General features: G+C 47.6%; 1 protein-coding gene across 1 annotated transcript in view; it reads right to left on the reverse strand.

The window, feature by feature from the left end:
* The window catches only part of Arhgap31 (Rho GTPase activating protein 31), a 111,414-nt gene that overhangs the window by 7,669 nt on the left and 94,736 nt on the right, over positions 1-9,009 (reverse strand). Inside the window, exons 9-11 of the mRNA XM_055624826.1 lie at positions 5,343-5,405; positions 3,669-4,217; positions 1,463-1,743 (exon numbers count right to left, since the gene is read on the reverse strand). Coding sequence (XP_055480801.1) covers positions 1,463-1,743; positions 3,669-4,217; positions 5,343-5,405 — 893 coding nt within the window. The remainder of the gene's footprint in view (positions 1-1,462; positions 1,744-3,668; positions 4,218-5,342; positions 5,406-9,009) is intronic.

Below are 9,009 nucleotides of genomic sequence, written 5' to 3' on the forward strand. Positions count from 1 at the left end.
AGTCTTGGCTACTGCAGCGACTCTAGCGCTCAGGAGAGCAGACTGTTTACACAAAGTGGGGATTTGGTACATGTGTTCAGTGAAGGGATGAACTGATACCTTCACTTGTTAGCTTGAATTCACCATAGTTCTTTTTTCTCCTTAGAATCAGCCCCCAAGGAATCTCTGCCAATCTAAACGTGCTTCATAGGCACTCTGGCTCAGCCCTCCCGGGGCTATTCCTTCACCGCAGCTTTGCCCTAACTCCTAGCACACGGTCCTCTTGGCATCTTCTGGAAGCAAATTAAAATGCTGTAGGGGTCCTTTGTCCCTTGGCACATGCCCATCTTGGTTCTGCATTACAAACGCAGGACTCCTCCCTGGGTATCCCCAGAAAACCTCCGCATACTTTCTATGTAAAGACAGCTCATAAAAACACCCATGGAAAATTCCACCCTTAAAGAGTGGACAAGGTTTGTCAGTTTTGGCGTCGGATTTGAACGTCTGAAAAAACACAGACCAGGGCCTGGAAACCAATTAGACTTTATAGATGGCTGTGGGCACGCACAGGCTAGGATGGGTAGGGAAAGAGAACCGGGCTCATGAATGGTCATCATAGGTGGGACTGGAATAAAGCCAGCAGGCTTTGCGCTGCTTCTGGGGTAGAATGTCATTACACAAAGACACGTCAGTGGTACACGTCAGTGGTTTATGGGCCAGAAATATTTAGAGTTGTGTCTGCCTTGGGAATCTGAGCTGGATGGTTGCTTCCATTCCGGTGGGACTTCTCAGAGGCCTGCGGCAGGGAAACCCCAGAGTGAGAGGTGAGTTTTGCTTTGGTTTTGTTTTGAGACAGGCTCTCATACATCCCAAATAGTCCTGAATGACCTTGAAATCATGGTCTTCCAATTTCCATTGCCAGAGTGATAGGATAATATCACTCTGTCATCCTTTGCCATCCTTCCTGGCTAGTAAGTGAGACTTCTAAAGAGTCATTATTATTATTATTATTTTAATGCATAAAAAAGGGATTAGGAAGATGGCCAAGTGAGAAGAAGTGCTAGCCTTGGAAGCCCGACGGGATGAGCCTGATCCCCGGAGCCCACGTACACAGCTGGATGTGGTGTTCTGTAATCCCAGAACTCCTGTGGTAAAATAAGAGGTAGCAAGAGGGAATCTGCTTAGAGGCCAGGGGGCTGGTCAGCCTGCAGTACACAGTTCAGCAGAAACAATAAGAGAAAGAGGCCCTGCCTTAACGAGTAAGGCAAGCGCGGACTCCCCAGAGTTGTCCCCCAACCTCCACAAATCCTGTGCATGCTGTGGCATTTACATATGCTGTGGCATTCATGTGGGTGTAACCACACAGACAAAATCAAGTTAAAAACAAATTCATTAAGTACATTTCTCTCGCAGAAAGTTAACCAAGGAAAGTTCTACTCTAAATTGTCCCGTGTGTGGCTGGAACAGGCTGAGTCCAACTTACCATCTCGTGGAGAAGCATTGCTCCAGCCCTGGCCCCGAGGCTCTCCTGTGGAGTGGTGGGCTTCAGCTGGCCAGCCCCCTGGTTCTCCTCCTCCGCCTTCTCTGCATTTGGCCTCTTCTCTGGTTCCCTTGAAAGCTGAGAGCCCAGGGATGTATCCAAGGCTTTCTTCTCCACTAGGGCACCTGGGTCCAGGGGAGGGCCTTGGCTGCATTCTGCTGTCCCCAGGGCTGCTTCAGGTTCTGGCCTGGTGTCCTCGGCAGCTGCCTTCTTAGTGACAGAAGCTGTGATGAAGATGTGAACGATCAGTACAAAGGGTTCATTTCAAGGAGGCGTTCCCAGCACCATCTAGCCACTGCCCTGTCTCCTGGCCCTGCTTCACAGGACAGGGGACTTCTCTCAACTCACCGCCCTCTCATTCTTTAGGCTTTTCTCCTGACAATGCCCCTGCCTGAGATCCAATCAATCCTACACTCCAGTTCTCAACTGGGGGCCATTTTGCTCCAAATGTTCCCCAGCCCCCTGGGCACATCGGCAATTTCTGGAGACATTTTTGGTTGTTGCAACACTGGAGGAGATGAGTTGAACTGGTACTTAGGGCACAGCTCTTGAAACTGTAGGATGTGTAGGTTGTAAAAATTTTGGCAAGAGCGACAGGTCTCTGAACATATACTAGTCAAAATGAATTTGCAATCAAGTGGATATCGAATCTCAGGTGTTTCTGGCAGTGCTTAACCTGTGTTGCATTGCACGGCTCCACGGCAGTTTTGGTTTTGAATCCTGTGTTGCTGTCCTGCCAAGCGACACTAACAAATACTGCCTGACGTACCTTGGTTCAGATCTGAGACTGATTTGTTAGGAATTGCAGGGGTTTTGTTTGTTTGTGTTTGTTTGTTTCCTCCACTTGCTTGTTAGGAGTTTTAGGGAAAATTACTTATTCCCCTACAAGCAAATGGAGATGATGATGATGATGATCTCAGAAGGTTGTTATGAGAAGTGAGACCATCCATGTAGGACACTTAGGGTATGCCCAACAACATAGGAGGTACTGAAAAGCATTGGTGTTAATTGAGATAGGAGTACTCTGTTGGTCTTTCTGCTCGGGTTCCCCCTATTCCATCTTAGGTGGGTTAAGTGGGACTGTTGATCCAAAGAGTCCTTTCTCAGTGGCTCCTGCCTGTAATTTAAGCATTTGGGAGGTGAGACAGTGGGATCCTTTGCTGGAGACCAGCCTGGCTTACAGGGAGAGAAGCTTGGCTCAACAATACCAAAAATAGTCCTGTTGACTGTGGACACAGGTCACAGACTGTGTGAGCCTGGGTGTGTGACCCAAGCAGATCCAATCAGACTCACTCTGTGGTTGATATGATCAAACCTAAGAAAGCACTTCCTCATGGCTGGCTTTGCTAGCCCTGTTCTTTGCAGGAGTAGAAATGAGGAGGGATGGATGAATGGAATATTCATCGAGAAATGCAGATCCTCAATTTCAGCGCTCCAGCTTGGCATCCCGTGACCTTTTCTTCTTGACTTCTTACAGTGTGTGGTGGTTTGAATAGGTAGGCCCCCATAGACCCATGTGTTTGAAAGCTTGGCTCATAGGGAGTGGCACTATTAGGAGGTGTGGCCTCATTGGAGTAGGTGTGGCTTTGAGGTCTCAAATACTCAAGCTAGGTCTACTGTGGCATGCGGTCTCCTTCTGCTGCTTGCCTATCCAGATGTATAACTTGGCTCCTTCTTCAGTACGATGTCTGCCTATACACTGCCATGCTTCCCACCCTGATGATAATGGACTAAACCTTTGAAACTGTAAGCCAGCCCCAATTAAATGCTTTCCTTCATAAGAGTCGCCTTGGTCATGCTGTCTCTTCACAACAATAGAAACCCTGACTAAGACACTGTGTGTACTAATAAAATAGTCACAGTTACTGAGTACTTACTCCATATTGGACGCTGCTCTGAGATCTTTGCACGTGCTAACCAAATGTTGACACAACTTTACAAAAAAGCATTTTATAAATTAAGAAAACGGGGCGCAGGTTATGAACTTCATGAAAATCCACAGCAGAGCATTGGCTTCCAACAACCATTCTGGCCCTAGAGCCCTCTGTCCCAACCACCACACCACTTTGCCCTGCAAATCCCATTTAAGCCAGTTCAAACCTGGTGTTACCTCTTGTAACGGAGGGAGACCCTCCCGCCCCTATTTTACCTGGAAAAGGCTCAGCGCCCAGAGGCTTCTCTTCTTCTGGCCATCCCCCGCCGTCTGATCCTTGGAAAGAAAACTCTTCTAGGCTGGAGAGGGACTGCAGTTCCTTGGGGGGTGTTCTGCACGGGGTGCTGTTGGTACTGATGACGGCGGACACGCGGAGCGGCACAGAGACGGCGAAGGGCTCAGAGATGTTGAGCGCCTTTCGCTGGTGGCGCGGTGAGGGCTCCATCTGAAACAGGCTGCTGGTGAAGACGGATTTGCTGGGACTGTCGCTGGAGGTGTAGAACATCCCCAGGAGCTTCGGGGCCGACTGCTCGCTCTCAGGGTCTCCGACGGGGCGGAACACCTTCAGCTGCTCAGGCAGGGGTCGGATCTGACCGCCCACCTCGCAGCCCCCCTCAGCCCCAGCCGGCATCCCCTCCTGACCCCATTCACCCTCCTTGCTGAGGTCACAAGAGCTGCCGGCGCTGCTCCCGTGCATTTTTGTGGCTGGAATGAAAAACCCACCAGTGGTGACTGTTCGATTGAAGTTTCCTTTGCTTTCTTTGCCTGGTGAAGGAGAACAAGCAGTGGTTAGGATCTTATGCATGCAAAGACTGCGGGGGGGGGGGGGGGGAGGGGGGGGGGGGGAGGGGGGGGGGATGGGGCGCTGTCCCTCAGCCTTGTAATGGGACCTGATGGCTGTTTAACAAAAAATGGAAGAGATACTAGAGGTCCTGCAAATGTGAATTCCAGTTGTTTGAAAATGCTATCAACTCATATGTAACCTACTCCAACAGGGACTATTCAGTGGATACCTAGTTACCTGGGAGTTTTTTGTCAACTTGGAGCAAACCTAGACACGTTTGGGGAAGGAATCTCTATTGGGAAAGGCCCCCATCAGCTTGCCTACTAACAAGCCCATGGGGCAGGTTCTTAATTTAGTGATTGATGTGCCACCCCCGGGCTGGCAGTCTTGGGTTGCATTAAAAAGGCGGCCGAGCAAGCTACCAGAAGCAAGCTAGCAAGCAGCACCCCTCCACAGCCTGTCTCCAGGCTCCTGTCCTGACTTTCTTGCGAAAGCTGTAAGATTAAATAAACCCTTTTCTCCCCAAGTTGCTTTCTGTTGTGATGTCTTATCACAGCAATAAAAAAATTCCTAAAACATCAGTCAGTATTTACAGGCATAAGCAAGCTTATCAGTTTAAAATTATGATGGAAGCACTGTGACGCTCATGGCTGGGAAACTCACAAATTCAAGACACATAGTCATCCTGGCATGAGCCAGTGTTTGGCTCTCTCTGCCCTCTGTCTTAGTTTTTAGCTTGTTGACCTTTAACGTGGTCCAGTTTGGGTGTGAAAAGTCACTCTGCTCTCCTCTGTGGCTAAGAAAAGCTGGAAAAGAGAGAAGGGTTCTATATCTCACTTGGGATGAGCCAGGGAGTGGTTTGGGGCTAGGTGATCGTGTATAATTATAATGGCAGGTAAGCAGCCGGGCACCAAGTATAGACTCTCACGGTGGTGGCTTGCAAGTTTGGTCCCTAGTTGGACTGGTTTAGGAAGGATTAGGAGGTGTGGCCTTGTTGTAAGAGGTAATGTAATCAAACCCTTAATTAAACGCTTTCCTTTATCAGCTGCCTTGGTCATAGTGTCTCTTCATAGCAAACAGAGCAATAAAATAACCAAGACATTTACCTTCCACAGGCACTGAACACAGAGAGTCCATGCTTTTAGCTGGTCGGATAGTAGCCTTCTCCACTAAAGACAACAGAAAAAAATGTCCCCGGTGAGTACATATCAAGAAGAAGCATTCAGAACAATAGAACAATAGGCCAGGATGTAAGCATATGAGAAAAATTTCCAGAAAACATTTTCAAGTAGTTATAAAATATTTTCTCCTTACAAAATTGCCCCATTTCCACTCTACATGTTCCTACTTTCCTAATGGGGACTGACCTTATGATGAGAGGGTGCAGATGGGGTTCATTACTATTTTACAAATAAAGGTAAGTTGTAATTTTGTCAAATGAGAAGTCCTGAATCCAGCTTAATTGTACAAAAAGCGCTCAAGAAATTGGAACAATGGCTTAGTGGTTAACAGCTCAGCTCTTCCAGAAGACCTGAGTTTGATTCCTAGCACCCATATGGCATCTTGTAACTGTCTGTAACTCCAGTCCTAAGGGATCTGATACCCTCTTCTGGCCTCCTATGACATAGACACACATTCAGGCAAACATCCATACACACAAAATAATAATAAAAGTAATTTTTAAAATTTACTCAAAAGTGAATTCATGGGGTAGACTCTAAGGGCAATGTGTCTTATCTGGTGGACTGGACAATGGGATTGTTGGCTACAACCATATCTAGGAGCATCAGGAACCTGGGGCATCACATGAGAAGGCCTGGGTGCCACCATCAGCTTTTCCCCAGGGGCTATGCTCTGTGGAACTTGTAGACTGTTTTTCACCCGCCAGCCGCAACCAGTGACCAGATCCCTACCAAACCAGAGTCTGTTTGAACAGACTACGCAGCTGGTGTACTTTATGCCTCATGGTAGGCTAACACAGATGGGGCTGAGGGAAATTTTAAGTTTAAATGAGTCAAGAACCCAGTTCAAGGCTAAAACACTCCTAGGTTGGAAACTTAGCTCTTCAGTACATCAGGGATGGGAGGAGTCAGGCTATGGAGGCAGAGACCTCACCATCAGCTTAGTGACTTGCTGGGATAGGCTACCTTCTGGGAGACTCTGTCCCCATTCTCCATTCCCCATTCCCTTGCCTCCAGTCCTCCACCGTGCACTGAAGCAGCATGAGACTCCCCAGGAGTGAAGGAGATGCCAGTATGGCCACAGCCCTAGACTTCCTGACCTGCAAACTGTAAACTATTATTCTTCATAAGTTACCCAGCCACAGGGATTCTCTTACTGCGAAGGAAACAGGATTAGGGCACATATTCCTTCCAGGTCACACTTGCTAGGGGGAAGAAGAGAACTTGGAAGCTAAAAAGGAGGTCAGGACCAACTCCCACTAAGGTAGCTCTGGGTTTAGACAGATCCAGGATTGAGTTTTGACTTTGCTATTTTGTGGATGTATAACCCCAGAGATGCAGCCTTTTAAAGATTCTCTCTCTCTCTCTCTTTCTCTCTCTCAGTTTGTGGTTTTTCAAGGCAGGGTTTCTCTGTGTAGCCCTGGCTGTCCTAGAACTCGCTCTGTAGACCAGGCTGGTCTCTAACTCAAAAGATTTTTCTGCCTCTGTCTCCTGAGTGCTGGGATTAAAGGCTTGAGCCACCACACCTGGCAGATTACACCTTTTTTTTTTTTTTCATGAATAAAAGACAACAAACTTGTTAAGACTAAATGAGAAATAACTATAAAGTAATTGTTTTGTTCTAAATTGGAATAAATTCTCAAGTAAAAATCACACATAGTAAAAAAGAAAAAAAATCACACATAGTGATTTACAGACCAGCTAGGGCGACAATAGTGAGAATCCATCTCACAAAACAAAAGACAACCTAACAAAACATACTGCTTATGGGTGTTAGGATCAGTCAGTGCTCACTGCAGGGGAAGACTCGAGGTTGTTTCACAAGCAGCAGCCAGAGTTGGCGCTAACTCAAGTTGGGAAATAACTCATGCCTGTTTTTATTCTTCTTAAAATTCCCCCGCTTTCTCCCCTAATCCAAACCCTCCTCTTCTAAGAGGTTTTGACTTAGATGTTTGGCCTCTGGGACTTGGGGATTCACTGTGACTCGGCCACACGGGAGGGTAGGTTGCTGCTTCACTCACGCTCTCTAAAGGGACCCAGGGCCTCCAACCTCCTCACTCTCAACAGCATGCCAAGGGTCTTACCCTTCAAGAGCCGCTGTTTGTACAGGATCATAAACTGATTTATCATCCTGAAGCTGCCTGGCCGGCGTCCCTCCATCTGTGTATTCTGAGACGTGCTATGCCTTCGTGTCCTATGTCTCCCTAGTTTCCATGTGTTGACCCTAAGGGGCAGGGTCCAGGGAATCACCAGGTAACCCCTCCTCCACCCAAGCCCTGTAGCTTTCATCAGTAGCTCCCAAGCATTCCACTTCTCTCTGTAATAACTCAATGCTTAGGATCTGTTGGCTCATGCCTATACTTAGAGGATATTTTTGCCTGAGGAGTTGATCTGGCCTCCTGGAGGTGTGCCCACCAGTCCTTTACTAGAAATTGAACCTTATGCATTCCAGGCTGTCTTCAAACTCACTATACAGCTGAGGATGACCTTAAGATCCAGATTCTCCTGCCTCTACCTCCTAAGTGCTGAGATCACAGGCATGTACTACCGTGTCAAGTTTGTGCACTGCTGGAGGATTGAACCTAGTGACTCTTTTGTGTCAAAGAACTCTCCTGAGCTTTGTTCTCAGTTCTCACCATCACCTCCCCTCCCCTGTCCCCAACCCCCAGTCTTCTGGTAACCTTTGTGGCCTTGGTTCATTGTAATGATTCCAGCCCTCATGGCTTTGGTGGTTCCTCAGCTCAGGAGTTTATTTTGATACAAAACAAATTTAAATTGAAACCAGTGTCTGGGATTTGGTCCAAAGTTTATGCACCCGTGTTCAGTGACTACTTCATTTTTCCCCCTTACCTGCTCTGATCTGTTTAGTTTTCCCAATGTGCTTAAACATGTCCTTCTCCCTGCTGCCAACCCAATAAACTCCCAATACTATTCGTGGTTAATCAATTTTTAAAATGCCCCGAGGGGGCCTGGGAAATGGCTCAGCAGGGAAAGTGCTTGCTCTGCAACATGAGGGCTTGAGTTTGGATCCCCTGCGTGCACAGCAAAACAAAGCCAGCAGCATGCGCCTGTAATCCCAGTGGTGGGGAGACAGAGAGAGGTTGTGTGTGTGCTGGGAGGAGGGGGTTCTGGTCATGCAGTCTACCCAGAACCGTTCAGTGAGAAACCATGTCTCAAACAAAGCAAGCTGGAAGGCAATAGAGGATCACACCTGACACTGACCTGTAGCCTCCAAACGTGCCCACTTAAGTGCACACATCCAAAACACACTCCACGTGCACATACTAAATTTTTAAATACCCCCTGTCGTGGAAATTTTGACACAGTGTTTCTACGTGCCAGTCTTCTGATTTCCCTTTCATATACATACACAGAAGTGTTGCAAAGCTATGTGCCACATTCGGAGACCACACTGGAAAGTAACGTTACAGGCTTCTGTGGCCTGTCTTTGAGTGCAAATTCTGATAGAATTATGTCCATTAGCCACATATTGCAGTTCTGGCCTTCAGTTTCTAGAGTTCTGAGCAATGCTGTTCTGGCTGAAGCAGCCACTCTAGCAACAGCCACTCTAGCAACAGCCACTCTAGCAACA

Source organism: Psammomys obesus, unplaced genomic scaffold, assembly GCF_907164565.1.
Source record: "Psammomys obesus unplaced genomic scaffold, mPsaObe1.curated_primary_1811, whole genome shotgun sequence".
NCBI lineage: Eukaryota > Metazoa > Chordata > Mammalia > Rodentia > Muridae > Psammomys > Psammomys obesus.